The sequence below is a fragment of the Ahaetulla prasina genome, chromosome 1, assembly GCF_028640845.1.
Source record: "Ahaetulla prasina isolate Xishuangbanna chromosome 1, ASM2864084v1, whole genome shotgun sequence".
Classification (NCBI taxonomy): domain Eukaryota; kingdom Metazoa; phylum Chordata; class Lepidosauria; order Squamata; family Colubridae; genus Ahaetulla; species Ahaetulla prasina.
Genome location: NC_080539.1, coordinates 8,461,046 through 8,477,606, shown reverse-complemented (window position 1 = coordinate 8,477,606; position 16,561 = coordinate 8,461,046). Strand labels below are relative to the sequence as shown.

General features: G+C 42.7%; 1 protein-coding gene across 3 annotated transcripts in view; it reads left to right on the top strand.

Moving 5' to 3' along the window:
* Positions 1–16,561, top strand: part of MED13 (mediator complex subunit 13) — a 167,757-nt gene that overhangs the window by 115,104 nt on the left and 36,092 nt on the right. For all 3 annotated transcript variants that reach the window (XM_058164115.1, XM_058164114.1, XM_058164116.1), the window contains exons 14-18: positions 3,091–3,305; positions 4,647–4,843; positions 8,156–9,069; positions 13,045–13,212; positions 14,978–15,201. In XM_058164115.1, the coding sequence (XP_058020098.1) occupies positions 3,091–3,305; positions 4,647–4,843; positions 8,156–9,069; positions 13,045–13,212; positions 14,978–15,201 (1,718 nt within the window). The remainder of the gene's footprint in view (positions 1–3,090; positions 3,306–4,646; positions 4,844–8,155; positions 9,070–13,044; positions 13,213–14,977; positions 15,202–16,561) is intronic.

Genomic DNA, 16,561 nt, shown 5'->3' with positions numbered 1-16,561 from the left:
TGCCAGGCTGATGTTACCTAGCTTGAATAATGCAATGTCTGCAAGAAAGCAAGCAAGCTCTGAGAGCACCAAGGACCCCTCATTTCAATCCCGAGCAACAAATATTCTCCTTTATTAGTACCTGAGTACATAGAAAGTAAAATTTTCAAACATCTAAGATGGGTGTCAAACTGAAGGCCTGGGGCCCGGATCTAGCCCACAGGGTGCTTAGATCTGGCCCGCAGGGCCGCCCTGGAAACAGTGAAGGACTAGCCTGCAGTGCCTCTGCCAGTGAAAATGGCGCTCGGGAGGGCCGCACGCTTTCCTCCCAGGCTCCGTTTTTGCTGGCGGAGGGTTGCAGGAGGCCATTGCAGCCATAAATGAAGTTTGCGAGGGCCTGTTTTCGCTGGCAGAGCGCTCAGGCCACCACAGACGCCCCCCCTCCAAACACAGGTGACGTCAAGCTGGCCATGCCGCCCCCTGGCCCCAAGGTAAAACACAACCCGGATGCAGCCCTCAATGAAATCGAGTTTGACACCCCTGATCTAAGAAGTAAATTCCAGTCTTAGAGACGAACACTTTGGAATGAACACTTTGGGATGAACATCCTTCAAATGGGGCGGCGGGTATGAACGGATTTCCAGAAAAATGGCAGATTACAGGAACCATTTGTGCTTTTGAGATGTGGACAACACAGACTCATTCCCAGCAGCCTGTGCCTGAAGGGACACAGGGCAGAGAAAAACATCCTGCAGAAAGCATAGCTCTAACTTCTCAATGAAAAAATAAGACAAATTAATTTTGCAATTGAGGTTTTGAAAGAAAGAGTGGAACACAAAACTCCGAGAGCTGAAATCACTTCTGCCAACTGAAGTAGGAGGAGGTCCCAGGGTTTACAAAGAAGGCACAATTAGCATAACACAACATAACAAGAGAAAGAACGACATAAAGGCAGATTTTCTACCCTATAGTTTAGACAAGAAAAACAGAACCAAAAGAACCAATTCTAACAGAACTAAAGAAACGTTTTGGATGAGAAGCAAAATGTCTTCAAGGAAAAACCAAGTCCAGTTGCCCTTTGAAAAAAACACCTTTGGCATAATCTTAGATAAAGTATTGCTGAACTGGCAAAGAACAATCCACAGATTCATATGAGGTGGAGCAAAAACAAGATTAAGATTCAAAATTTTGCAAGGCTTGAAGAAGTGGACTTCAAACTCCTAACTTTAAATTATATTATTGAGCAAGATGTTTCTTATGGATAACAGAATGGATAAAATTCTCCAAATAGTAGAACGTCAATGATAAAAGTAACCAATGGACTTCAGAAGTAGTTATGGTACAACGAAGCAGAAAAAGAAAAGAATTGAATTTGTTAGGATACAACAAGTTTTAGGTATTTATACTAATATGGTACATTCAGCTTCAAAAAACAAACTAAGACATGGAAAGATTCCTAAAGTTGGGAATTTACCATAGTTAATAAATTACAAATTGCTGAAAGAATTACAAATGACCTCAAGACTCAAGAATGGGCCCTGAGAAGGATGACAGAATTCAAAGCACTTATACGAGTCAGGAACATTTCCTAGGATATATTTATAAATTGTTACTGAAATATGTTGTGGAGATGGAACAAATTAAAAATTGATGCAAAACTTCAATGAAGTAATTATAGTGGAACAATGGGAAGAGCTGTGAAAAAATCAATAACATTCACTCAAGCTATAATTTGAGGCAAAATTGGTATAAAATGTTTTAAAGAGGGTATATAACTCCATCAATGATTGTCAAGAGGGACAAATCATGTATAATAAATGCTGGACATGCCATATATTTTTGCATGAACACCACATGTAATAAAATATTCTTTTGAACATTTTATTACACGTGGTGTTCGTGCAAAAATGTATCTGGAAGGAAATATACAGGAATTTGGCCTCAAACCATAAATATTTCTATTAGGAATACTGTAATTATACATTATAAGGATGTATAAATGAAAAGTATTATAACTTACTAAAATATATGATGACAGCAGCAAGAATAAATTATTCTCTGCCCTGGAAAAATGAAATTTGGTTGTTGATACGACCTTGGGAGACCAAAATTGGAGAATAGGCAGCAAAAGCCAAAGTAATAGTATATTTTCATAACTAAATTTAAGCAGAAATGATTCTCTCATTCATAACATACAACACAGCAAAGCACATTTAGACATTTAGAATATGATTTCTAGAGTTGTCTATGGAGATTCTCAATCATCCAGGTCATTAGTTGTCCCAAAGGAGCTTTTTCCAAAGGACAAGTGGATGAAATGTTTTTCTTCTCAGCCAAGAAACCTCTTCTTCAGAACTGAAGAAACTTCTTGGATAAGAAGCGAAACCTTTTCAATGGAAAATGACCAAAAATCCCAGATGTCGTTTGGAAAAAGCACCTTTGGAATTTCTAGAGTTAAAAGAATAATTAAACATGACAATGAAATGGTTTAAACAGATATAAGCAGCAATCTTCAGTGCAAACGACAAATATTTAGTGATTAGTGGTTGGGGGAAATGAAAGGGAAAGGGAGAAAGCTTCTTTCATAACATTTTTATCATGTTTCATTTTTTAAAAATTTCTGTATAATTGTAAGCTGCTCAGTGTCACCTGGTGGTGAGATGGGTGGCAAATACATGGAAGGAAAGGAAAGGAAGGAAGGAAGATTCTTGATTTCTGTCTAATTTTTGGTTAAGCTTATGTAACATAAAAAAAAAAAGACAAGTAATTATTTATCCCATTTATTTTGGTTGTCCCAGCACAGGTGAGAGAGCAGTATTGTGGGTTTGTGGAATTTAATACTATTTGTGAGCTTCCTTGCAGATTGACTAGGTGTAACCATTTGAATATGTAGGAGCCCTAAAAGGACTGATTCAAAAATGTCTGTGCTTTAGCTTTGCAAAACTCTCCTTAGAAAATTAATACATCTTAGTAGGCCCCTGGGTCCTTTAAACAGAAGCCAAAAGAGTAAAACATGCAGAATGGTAATTCCATGAAAGCAGCTGTACTGTTTTATTTAGCCTGATGTGTGGAAGGAAAAATAACATGTTAAATAACTTGAACCTAAACCAGGTACAGCTGATCTTCATAAAATGTATCCCACGCCACCATCTTTGGAGCAACATATTATGGGATTTTCTCCCATGAATATGAACAATAAGGAATATGGCAGCATGGACACCACACCCGGAGGAACGATCCTAGACGGAAACGGTGTTACTGGTGGCCTTCAGTTCAGGATTGAAGTGGATGAGGGATTCTGTAGTCCCAAACCTACAGAAATAAAGGTTTGGGAATCCCTTTGGATGCTCTTTGAATGTTAATTATGCTGTCTAGTTTTGATTAATCTTCAAAAATGGCAGAGGAGGACAATTTAATGGTTTTTTGGTTGGTTGGTTTATTGTCAGAGACAATGTTTTTCTGAACGGTACATTTCTCCTGAAACAGCCAAGATTGTTCATTTGAATACTTTTTATTTATTTTTTCCCTCCTGGAATTCATTTTGGTGGTGTTCTTTTCTGCCACCATTACGAGATTTTTTTCATAGCTTTATTTGGGTGCACAGTGAAATGGACTCACGTTTCATTAGCTGTGACAACAGCTTGTTTGATTAACTTTTGACTTTTTTCAGCCTTGCATTCAAATTAAATATTAACTTAGCTCCTGTCTGTATCAGTTATGAGGTGAATGCATTTTACGTGGAGGAGGTGCATTGGCAATGGGGGAAAACAGATGTTGCCACAAATGAGAGCTTCGCCATTATCTACGCTCAGATAGGAGCCCATTTTTATTCCACTAGTATCTATCCCCCACCCCCACCCCAGTGTAGGTAGTCCTCGACATACGACCTTAATAGAGGCTGCCCATTATGGTCCCATGTCATGATGACTGTAAAACGAGGTGGCCTTGCTTAACAATCCACAGCTCCTGTTCTCCCTGGTGAAGCAGTTAAATGAAAGTGCAGGTCATTTAAACAGAGTACAGATTGCCTTGGGTGGGGGAGGTCTTCGGAGGCCTAGTTCAGGCCCAGGCCTACCTACCCCGGGTTTCCCAAAGCCCCCCACCCTCCCGATGGGCACTGCAACATAAGGGTGAATGACCACAGGGGCATTGCAGTAGCTGTAAGTTTGGGACCTGGTGGTAAGTAGCTTTTGGGGGAATATCTGTGGAGAGTCTCAGTCATCCCGGTCATGGTTGTCCCAAAGGTACTTTTCAAAAGACAACTGGACTTTCTTGTTTTGTTTTGTTTTTCCTTGAAATGGTTTCACTTCTCATCCAAGAAGCTTCTTCAGTTCTTCAGTTTCTTGAAAATAAGTTTCTTGGATGAGAAACAAAACGTTTTCAAAGTTTTTTTCTTCATTTTTTTTTTAAAATGCAAAAAATCCAGTTGCCTTTTGAAAAGCATCTTTGGGATCACTTTTTTTGGGGGGGGGATTGAGAGCTGTTGTACCTTTGAATGTACATTAAGACAGCGGTCACTAAGCGAGGACTGCCTGCAGCTTCCTATCCGGGATGAGACAACTGATCATTAAAACAGACTAGCATTTGAAACTGAAATCCATGAGTCTTTCTGTTTAAACTTTCCACTCCTAACTCTTTTTAAACGCTCTTCCTGGTGTGTGTTTCAGGATTATTCCTATGTTTATAAGCCTGAGAACAGTCAAGCTTTCATGGGATGTTCCATGTTCGCCCCACTGAAAACTCTCCCAAGCCACTGTCTCCCTGCCATCAAACTGCCAGAGGAGTGTGTTTATCGGCAGAGTTGGACTGTTGGCAAGTTGGATTTGCTTCCGCCAGGACCCACAATGCCATTCATTAAAGAGGGGTAAGTGTTTCTTTAAGATGAGATAATAAAAGGATTTCATCGAGCTTAAGAAACGATTTCACGTTGTCTTCCGACAAATGTATTGGTCCAAGATCATGGTTGCGTTTTACGGAATCCATATATGTTTCAGCAAGGCTTAGGTTTCTATTAAGTGTCTATTGAACACTTTCGAAGTGATGACGACACTTGGAAAGTGTATTCTCTAATTCACATTTATGTCAATCAGTCAGAATAGAGCTGGAAGGGACCTTGGAGGTCTTCTAGTCCAACCCCCTGCTCAAGCAGGAGACCCTACACCAGGGGGTGTCAAACTCAATTTCATTGGGGGCCGCATCAGGGTTGTGTTTGGCCTCAGGGGGCCGGAGTGGGGGTGGCCAGCTCAACGTCACTCGTATCAGGGGCGCTTCTGCAGCCCAAGTACTCTGCCAGCAAAAACAGGCTCCCAATCTCCGTTTTCGGCTGGGATGGACTCCTGCAACCCTCTGCCAGTGAAAACAGAGCTCTATTTTTGCTGGCAGGGGGTTGCAAGAGGCTGTCCTAGCCAAAAACGGAGATTGGGAGCCCGTTTTCATTGGCAGAGGCACAGCAGGCCAGTCTTTAGCTGTTTCCAGGGCGGCCCCGTGGGCCAGATCTAAGCACCCTTGAGTTTGACACCCCTGCCTTACACCATTTCAGACAAATGGTTGTTCAATCTCTTCTTAAAAACCTCCAGTGATGAAGCATCCACAACCTCTGCAGGCAAGTCGTTCCACTGATTAATTGTTCTCACTGTCAGGAAATTTCTCCTTAGTTCCAGGTTGCTTCTCTCCTTGATTAGTTTCCATCCGTTGTTTCTTGTCTTGCCTTCAGGTGCTTTGGAGAATACTCTGACCCCCTCTTTTTTTTATTTTTTTATTTGCATTTATATCCCGCCCTTCTCCGAAGACTCAGAGCGGCTTACACTATGTTAGCAATAGTCTTCATTCTATTTGTATATTTATATACAAAGTCAGCTTATTGCCCCAAACAATCTGAGTCCTCATTTTACCTACCTTATAAAGGATGGAAGGCTGAGTCAACCTTGGGCCTGGTGGGACTAGAACCTGCAGTAATTGCAGGCAGCTGCTGTTAATAACAGACTGCATTAGCAGTCTGAGCCACAGAGGCCCTCTTCTTCGTGGCAGCCCCTCAAATACTGGAATAGACTGCTCTCATGTCCCCCTTAGTCCATCTTTTCTTTATGGCAAACCATAATTTATCATTGCTTATTTTTTTTTTCTCCATTTAAACATTGTTGTTAAAAATATTTAACAGATGTACAATTTGATTGCAGTGTAAGGAGTAGCTTGGGGGTGCTTAATTCTATCAATTTTAATAAGCCATGAAGTCTATTAAGAGTAAAGACAAACCAGGAATTCCTCTGTACTTCTGGAAGTCTGATTAGTGCTAGGTCTGTGGAGTGTGAATGTGTGTCGCAATATTTTTCTCATTTATAGGGAAAAAAAATGTGTATAAATGTTCTATTCCGTTGAAAAAGATCTTTAAATTACGAGTTGTCCAATGTTTGAGACTGATTACCCTACTTGTTTTTTAACATCAATAAGCAACAATAATATTTTCTCTCATCAAAGTAGCGCCCAAAGCACTAAAAATATAGCATTCCTGTAAAATTAAAACTATCTGAGAGAAAGCTAATGTAAGATACATATATTAAGTTGTTTTAACACATCAAGGAGGTGTGGAATCGTTCGTTGCTTTCACCTCCTTGCTGCTTACAGTTAGTCCTCGATGTATGACCAGTCATACTTGCAGCTGACCTGTAAGTTGCTTGCCACATCCCATGGTCATGTGACCATGATTTACTGTATCTTTGCCAGCAACCAGCATTTATTTCCAGTTTCCAGCAATAAACACTCTATAACGAACCACGGTTTCAATTAACGACTGCTTAACTGCTGTGCCATTTGCTTTAATGACTGATTCAAAAAGAGTAATGAAATCAGGTCCAATCGCATGATGACTCGCTTTATGACCATCATGACTTATGACTGTACTGGTAGGTAGCCCTCGAATTAACAACAGTTCGTTTAGTGACTGTTCAAAGTCATAAACATCAGTGGAAAAGTGACTTTATGATCATTTTTCACATTTACAAACGTTGCAACATCCCTGGGGTCATGTGATCAAAATTCAGGCACTTGGCAACTGGTTTGTATTTATGTCGGTCGCACTGTCCCTCTGTGTGTGTGTGTGTGATGTGATTTCCTTTTGCGACCTTCTGACAAGCAAAGTCAATGGGGAAGCCCGGATTCACTTAACAACCGTGTGACTAACGTAACCACTACAGTGATTCACTTAAAAAGTGTGGCAAGAAAGGTAGCAAAATCGGACAAAACTCGCCTAACAAATATCCCACTTAAGAACAGAAATGTTGAGCTCAGTGGTGGTTCTAAGGCGATGGTGACCTGTCCTTGGTAGACTTCCCTTAGGGTCATCAGACTACCTGTATAACTCTTTTATAATTATGCTTTGGTCACTATATGTCCCATTGGCTTCAATCAGGGGTGAAATGCTCCCAGTTCAGACTGGATTACCCGATCTGGTAGCAGTGGTGGCAGGTGGTTCGGAGACCTGGTAGCAAAAATGCCTGCCCATGCCCAGCTGAGCCGTGCGATCATCAGAGTTTGTTTTTTTTTATTTTTAAAAGCATTTTTTCTTTGGCTGAAAAAATGCTTTTAAAAGTAAAAAAAAACACCTGATGATTACACGGCTCAGCTGGGATCGTCAGAACCTTTTAAAAGCATTTTTTCTACAACCTCTTCCGCCGAAGAGGTTGTAAAAAATGCTTTTAAAAGGTTCTGACGATCAGGCAACTCAGCTGGGATCGTCAGAACCTTTTAAAAGCATTTTTACAGCCTCTTCGGCTGAAGAGGTTGTAGAAAAAATGCTTTTAAAAGTAAAAAAAAAAAAACCTGATGATCGCACGGCTCAGCTGGGATCGTCAGAACCTTTTAAAAGCATTTTTTCTACAACCTCTTCGGCCAAAGAGGTTGTAGAAAATGCTTTTAAAAGGTTCTGACGATCAGGCAACTTAGCTGGGATTGTCAGAACCTTTTAAAAGCATTTTTTACAGCCTCTTCAACTGAAGTGGTTGTAGAAAAAATGCTTTTAAAAGTAAAAAAAAAAAGGTGGCCACCCCCACCCAGTCACATTACCCTCCACCACCAAGCCATGCCCACAGAACCGGTAGTAAAAACATTTATATTTCACCACTGGCTTCAATGCATACTCTTTGAAAGTCTTGAACTTGAACCTTTTCCTTTCCTTCTTCAGGGACGGGAGCACCGTTGATCAAGAGTACGGCCCTGCCTACACTCCACAGACACATACCCCGTTTGGTATGCCCCCCAGCAGCGCCCCACCAAGCAACAGCGGCGCTGGGATCCTTCCTTCCCCTTCCACCCCTCGCTTTCCAACTCCCCGGACTCCAAGGACGCCTCGGACTCCCCGCGGGGCGGGTGGGCCAGCAAGTGCGCAAGGCTCCGTCAAGTACGAGAATTCCGATTTGTACTCGCCAGCCTCGACCCCGTCCACCTGCAGGCCCTTAAGCTCGGTCGAGCCGGCGACGGTCCCATCAATTCCTGAGGCGCACAGCCTCTACGTGACCCTCATTCTGTCCGAATCGGTGATGAATCTTTTCAAAGACTGTAACTTTGACAGCTGTTGCATTTGCGTTTGCAACATGAACATCAAAGGTGCTGACGTCGGAGTTTACATTCCAGACCCAACCCAGGAAGCCCAGTACAGGTGTACATGTGGATTCAGTGCGGTCATGAATCGGAAATTTGGCAGCAGCTCGGGATTGTTCCTCGAGGATGAGTTAGACATCTTGGGCCGCAATTCGGAATGCAGCAAAGAAGCGGAGAAACGCTTTGAGGCCCTTCGCACTGCTTCCATCGAGCAGAGTGGAAGCTTGAAGGAATCGGACCGGCTTCCAGACGAGCTGATACTTTTGCTGCAAGACCAGTGCACCAACTTGTTTTCGCCATTTGGAGCAGCAGATCAAGACCCCTTGCCCAAAGTTGGCGCCACGGGCAATCTGGTACGGGCTGAGGAAAGAGACTGTTGCTACGACTGCTATCTCGCATTGGAACATGGACGCCAGTTTATGGACAACATGTCCGGAGGGAAGGTTGACGAAGCACTTGTGAAGAGTACTTGTTTGCATCACTGGTCGAAACGAAATGGTAAGTGCCTCAGTTTGCCGATCAAATAAAAGAACGTGTTTTAATCCCAGGTAAAACATGGATTTACAGTAGCACTTGCACTTAGACTTATATACCGCTTTATAATGATTTACAGCCCTCTCTAAGCGGTTTTACAGAGTCAACCTCTTGCCCCCAACAATTTGGGTCCTCCTTTGACCGACGACCTTGGAAGGATGGAAGGCTGAATCAACCTTGAGCCTGGTGAGATTCGAACTGCCAAATTGCAGGCAGCCAGCAGTCAGCAGAAGTAGCCTCTGCTACTGTACTCTAACCACTGCGCCACCGAGGCTCATGTGAATAGTTGGTTGACAAGAAATGGCAAAGAAACAAGAGCTTGTATTGATGATGTTACCTAGTTTGATAATGAAATGTCTGCAAGAAAACAGCCAAGTTCAGGATCTCACAGTTTAACCCTGAGCTACAAATATTCTTTTCCATCAGAAACAATAACTTGCTCATCTTTTCCTAATTTTTTAGAACAGTGTTTCTCAACCTTGGCAACTTTAAGATGGGTGGATTTCAACTCCCAGGATTCCCTAGCTAGCCTTCCTTGCTAAGGAATTCTAAGAGCTGATCTGCACACCTTTAAATTGCAAGGTTGAGAAACATCATATTAGATCAGTATTTGTCAACCTCATCAACTTTAAAATGCATGGACTTCAGTTCCCAGAATTCAACAAGCTTTGTTGGGTGGGGAACTCTGAGAGTTGAAGTCCACTCATCTTAAAGTTGATAAATGATCTTCAACAAGGCAAGAACAGCAGAAAACCTATGAAGTACAGGTAGTCCTTGACCTACAATTAATAGTTTAATAACAATTAGAAGTTACAACGGACCCTCCTAAAGGGGCTTACAACCCAGTTTCGAAGTCATGACATACACCCTCCTCCAGCAGTATTTTGGGCACTTAGCATTGCACTGGCCTGCATCTATGGACACAGTCATATGCATACAATTTGTAACAGTTTTGCTGAAAACAGCCGTGGTGTTCGCTTAGTAACCACGGGGAACAAGGTCATAAAATCAACCTGCTTTACAACTATCATGACGACCTTAATTACTAGGCTCAGGTAGGGTTGTAACTGGAGGACTATCTTTAGATGAAGAACTTGTAAAACTTGATAGGAGAGGTATAAAGGGTTTAGTTACCTAAATATGGAATCATGTTTACTTTTCATGTTTTTTAAAAGAGAATATTTGAAAGCCAGTCTGTCCCAAAGGTGCTTTTTCAGGAGGCAACTGGACTTGGTTGATTTTTCTTTGAAGACGTTTCGCTTCTCATCCAAGAAGCTTCTTCAGCTCTGACTGGATGGTGGGGAATGGAAGGATTTATATTCCTTGCAGACAAGCTGGTCTTTTGCATCCTTTTAGAGGGTCATTGAAGCACCTTTGGGACAACCATGACCTGGATGACTGAGAATCTTTACAGACTGAAAACCAGTTTGGGTTTTTTTTTTAAAGTATTACTGGCTCTGGGGAAACCTTGTTCAAATCCACTGTCGGTCAGAGAAGCTCCAATCACTTTCTGTCTCAGCCCAGCTTAACTGGTGAAGCTGTTATTGTGGGAAAACACAAAGCGTTATGTATCCTGCCTTAAGTTCCTGAACGAAAATTGAGATATATATCTCATAAAATATTTATAAACAGCCCTAAAGTAATTCTTGGAGTGTGTGATAAAATCAATACGGAACAATAAAATAAATAATAAAATAATAAAAACAAATCTGGATTAGAAACGAAATGCAAGTTGATACTATCACTAAACTGCAAAGCAAGCCAGAAAGAGAAACAATGAACACCTGGAGTAGAACATAGGTGTGATTGGCAACTGATGTCCTCACCAGCAATTTTAGCAGTTGTGTTCTGCAGCCTCTGTGTCATCAACAACATCCTGAACAATTATAGTCTTCTGTGTCATCTCAGTGGGAAGTTACCACTTCATACACAACTCTGGTCAAGTTCAGGAATGTTAGAGCTGTTTAACCTACAGAGTTGGCTGGGGGAAAAAAACCCTGTAGGCTACAGATAGTCCTTGACTTATGACTTCAATTTGAGCCCAAAATTTCCTTTACTAAGCAGGACAGTTGTGAAGTGAGTTTTACCCCCATTTTATGACCTTTCTTGTCACAGTTGTTAAGTGAATCACGGCCGTTGTTAAGTTAGTAACCCGGGTGTTATGTCAATCTGGCTTCCCCATGGTCGGTGCTTGTGTGAAGGTCGCAAAAGGGAATTATGTGACCCGGGGACACTGCAATGGTCATAAATACGAGTCGGTTGCCAAGTGTCTGACTTTTGATCACGTGACCATGGGGATATTGTAACAGTCCTAAGTGGGAAAAATGGTCATAAGTCACTTTTTTCCCAATGCCCTTTTAACCGCCAGTGACCGTTAGTCACTGAATGAACTGTTGTAAGTTGAGGACTACCTGTTCTTGGAACCCCAGTGACAAAGAGGAATGTGGAAATGGTAATTTAATCAAACTTTAAGATTTGGGATCCTTCAGTCTGCAGAATGATCTGTGTCAGTTTTAGCAGTCCGCATTCAGTCCATTACAGGCAATCCTCAATTTGCAACCGTTCGTATAAAGATAAAATGGCGCTGGAAAAAAATGACTTAACGATTCTTGTCCTCACTTAAGACCATTGCAGCATCCCCAGGGTGACATTGGCAACTGGCTCCGATCTATGACCGTTGCAGTGTCCCGAGGTCACGTGATCCGCTTTTGTGACCTTCTGACAAAGTTGACTTCACTTAAACAATCGTGTGACTAACAATACACGGAGTGATTCGCTTAACAACTGCGGCAAGAAATGTTGCAAAATGGGGCAAAGCTCACTGAAGTGTCTTGCTAAGCAACAGACATTTTGGGCTCAGTTGTGGACTACCTGTATAACTTTAAGGAACTAGTCAGACCTTAGTCTGCATAGATTGCATAGATCAGGAGTGAGCAGTTGTGACAACTTTATGACCTGTGGACTTCAACTCCCAGAATTCCTGAGCCAGTAGAGTTGGCTCATGAATTTTGGGAGTTGAAGTCTCCAGGCTATAAAGTTGCTTCAGATGCCCACCCTGGTATAGATTCTGATGAGCACGGGTCTGAATAACATACTAAATCATTAGCCGTTATTGCTCCAAATTGGTATAAGCTTTACAGTCAAAATGTGCTATGTTAGAGAGCAATCCTTGCCCTCTAAGGGGAAGTTGTGATTTAAAAATAAAAAAATTGGAAGAAATTCCTGTCACGAGATAGCAGGCTCCCTGATTTGAGCCTGGAGATTTCCACAGGGATGTTTTTGAAGGCTGTAGTTCCTGCACTGTAACTAATCGAGGGACGGTCTTGGGTTTTTCTGGCTTAGATATTTTTCTCCCTGTTCCAACTTGTGGAAACTGACAGAGATTTATAAGAAGGTCATCACTTGCAGGTCCTCGTTCGGTGTCACCAGAGTGTGTTAGCTTTAAATAGATTGAGGACGGATAGAATAACCCTCTACGGGTATCTGGACACACAGAAAAAGGCCAAGATCCATTTCCTATAATTCTACATGGTTTATGTTACAGGAAGGCCAATTCCTCTGGAACCTCCAGAAAAAAACATTACTGACAAGAAAAATTATTTGATAGTGAAACCAACTGTCCCTGAGATGTTGAGCTCTAACGAACTTCCTTCCTTCCTTCCTTCCTTCCTTCCTTCCTTCCTTCCTTCCTTCCTTCCTTCCTTCCTTCCTTCCTTCCTTCCTTCCTTCCTTTCTTCTTTCCTTCCTCCCTCCTTCCCTCCTTTCCTGGTAGAAATTGACTTCTAAAGCTGAAAAATGTGTCCCTTTCCTGTTCCTTAATTCAGTGTATCTTGAGCTGTAAGGCCTGGCCTTTAGAAATGTAACCGTTGACAATTAATTAAAAGCACTGGCCAGTTCTCCGCTTCCCAATTCATCTGAATGAACTTTTGTCCCTTCCAGTTGTAGACGTGAGCATGCAATGTTCTCAGGACGTCCTTCGCATGCTGCTCTCGCTCCAACCCGTTCTTCAGGATGCCATTCAGAAAAAGCGAACGGTTCGATCTTGGGGTGTACAAGGGCCCCTCACGTGGCAACAGTTTCACAAAATGGCTGGACGAGGCTCTTACGGTAAACATTGACTATGAAACGTGACCATCCTTTAACCCAGGAGTCTCCGACTTTGGTGACTTTAAGACTGGAAGACTTCAACTCTCAGAATTCCCCTGCCAGCAAGGAGTTGAAGTCCACAAGTCTTAAAGTCGCCAGAGTTGGAGACCCCTACGTTAATCAACTGGGTGCTAGGTCCTTTGTTTGAAACTTTCTTAGCTTTTATTTATAGAGAAGAATAATCCTGGAAATCCCCTGTTTCCTCGAAAATAAGACATTCCCTGATAATAAGCCCAATCGGGCTTTTGAGCGCATGCGCTAAAATAACCCCCCCCCCCAATTTTTAACCGCATGCACAGCTGGTCTCCGACATTTCCTCTGGTTAGGGTTAGGAAGACAGAGCTGGAAATCAGGAAAGACGGCAAGAGGAGCCCTGTCTTGCTCCATGTGCCCCAAAATAATAAGACCTCCCCGAAAATAAGGCCAAACGCTTCTTTAGGGGTTCCAAAAAAATATAAGATAGGGTCTTATTTTCGGGGAAACACGGTAGTTTAAATGGCAGTTACAGAATTGTGGCAAGATATTGGACATGAAAACTATCCAGGAATGTGAGAATTGGAGGCATATAAATGTGAGAGGAACTGTAGGAACTGGCCACGGGTCTAATGATGTGTTGCCACCTCAGAATACAATATAACAAACCATGCAGCATTATTTCATAGATTGTGGTCAAACCCTAGTTTGCCCAGTAAATAATTGCCTCCTTGAGTCAGGCAAACGATGGGCGTTTTCAATTCTGATCGCCCTTCCTTTCTATAACTACCAAATCCAAGCCATGGTGCCTAAAAGTAAATCTAGATTGCCTTGTTGGAACATTTTAGCAAATTTAAGTTTTGGCGATGAAATAGGTAAGTAGGGATGTCCACAGAGGAGGTAAAGGAGTGTGTGTGTGTGTGTGTGTGTGTGTGTGTGTGTGTGTGTGTGTGCGCGCGCGCGTGTGTTTAAGGCAACATCAGGCAAATGGCACGACCTGCCCACTTGCTGCAGAGACTGGGGCTCAGATGGCTCATGGCATTTGCGTGACATCTTTGTATATGGGTCGTTGTAGTGTCGTGCCAGTTTCCTGCGGAGGCTTCTGCTGGTAACTGTAGGGATTTGACTGAAACTTCTGCATGCTTCTGTGACTTTTGATCTGGGTGACTGAGCTTTGTTATAGATATATTGTGATGGTAGGAGCACTCTGGGCTCGCATGATTTCTAAACTGGGAGCGGATCTTCAACAACAGATCCCAATCAACAATGTTAGAGCTCTCGGTCCGGAGTCCAATGCTAGGAACAGCTAAGATCCTGTGTGGAGCCCTCAAAGTCTCTAGAACAGTGATGGTGAACCACAGAGCCCTCTCTGTGGGCACGCGCGCTGTCGCCATCTGCTCTTTTGGTTTCCGGCGCACGTGCGTGCCGGCCAGCTGGTCTTTGCGGGTGCTGGAGCACTGGAAAATAGCCTGAAAATGGCGCAAAAAACGCCCAAAAAATAGCCCAAAAAAGGCCCCCAAAACAGGCATGTGCACCGACTAGCTGGTCTTTGTCTTTCTGGCGCACACACGTGCACACACTTGCATGCGCGTTCCGGTTTGGTGACTTAGGGCCAAAAAGATTCGCCATCACTGGACTTGAGAACTCCTCTGAAGGTGTAATGGACGAGTTTTATATTCCCGCTCCATTAGGACATCTAGGAAGAAAACTATATATTTATTTATTTTTATTTCCCCCCCCCCCCTTCCCCCAGGAACCGATGAGTCTCCTGAACCACTGCCCATTCCAACCTTCTTATTGGGGCACGATTATGACTTCTTGGTGCTGTCGCCTTTTGCCTTACCATATTGGGAGAGGCTGATGCTGGAGCCCTACGGATCTCAGAGGGACATTGCCTACGTGGTGGTGTGTCCGGAGAACGAAGCCCTGCTGAACGGAGCGAAGAACTTCTTTCGAGACCTCACTGCAATATACGAGGTGAGGAAATTTTAAGGGCACGGGAGCTCCAGGGCCCCTCCCCCACCCCCTCCCCTAAATGAACATCCATCAACCCCTGCATTCCAGCTGTCAGCGAAAAGTCCTGCAGGGCCCTATCTGAACAAAGCAACTAAAATGGATGGCCGAGGAAGATAAAAGCCGCATCTTAGGAAGGTGCCATCCTGTGGTTAAATTTTGTACTGCCCTCCTGCGGTACGGCTACGGACCTTGTCTATTTGGGGATGCTGAACTCTTTTGTGTTTTCCAGAAGGCCACGATTGCAAGACGTCCTAAAATATATACAGGTAGCCCTCGACTTAACCAGAGTTAGTTTCGTGACCATTCAAAGTCACAACGGCACAGAAAAACGCGATTTAGGACCGTTTTTCCACACTTATACAGCCATTGAAGCATCGCCATGCTTGTGTGATCAAAATTCAAACACTTGGCAACTGGTTCATATTTAGGATGGTTGCAGTGTCCCGGGGTCATGTGATCCTCTTTTGCGACCTTCCGATAAGCAAAGTCAATGGGGGAAGCCAGATTCACCTAACAATAACAACTGCAGTTATTTATTTAACAACTGTTTTGTTTTTTTGTTTTTGTTTACATTTATACCCCGCCCTTCTCCGAAGACTCAGGGCGGCTTACAATGTATAGGGCAATAGTCTCATTCTATTTGTATATATTTACAAAGTCAACTTATTGCCCCCCCAACAATCTGGGTCCTCATTTTACCTACCTTATAAAGGATGGAAGGCTGAGTCAACCTTGGGCCGGGCTCGAACCTGCAGTAATTGCAGGCTTTGTGTTCTTAATAACAGGCCTTACCAGGCAGAGCTAAACCGGCCCCTGTGGCAAGAAAGCTCCGTAAAATGAGGCAAAATGTACTTAACAAACATCTCATTTAGTGACATAAATCTTCGGTTCAATTGTGATAGTAAATCGTATTTTAAAATGTTTTGGACCTCCCTCCCTGTTAACACGTCCTCCAGCTTACTAGCAAGTCATAATATCAAAACATTTGGCACGCTATAGCGTTATTCCCAGGTTTATTAAGGTTGGGAGCGGAAAGTAGTTTTATTTGACCTTGTTTTACAGTGGTGTGCACGACACACACTGTCACATTAAATAGCTTCTTGACGGTTGGAATCACACAGCTTCTTAATTCAGTTATTGAATTAACCTGTTTCCTGGGTTTTGTCACGCGTGGTGGATTATTAACTGGACAGACAGACTGAATTTATAAGTATCGTGGTGCAACAAAACAAGCCAACTTATTTAAGCAAGCATAATAATAGGAACTCCCATGGAACTCCCAGATCCTGAAATGAACTAGTCAAGTACATTGTGTGAATCC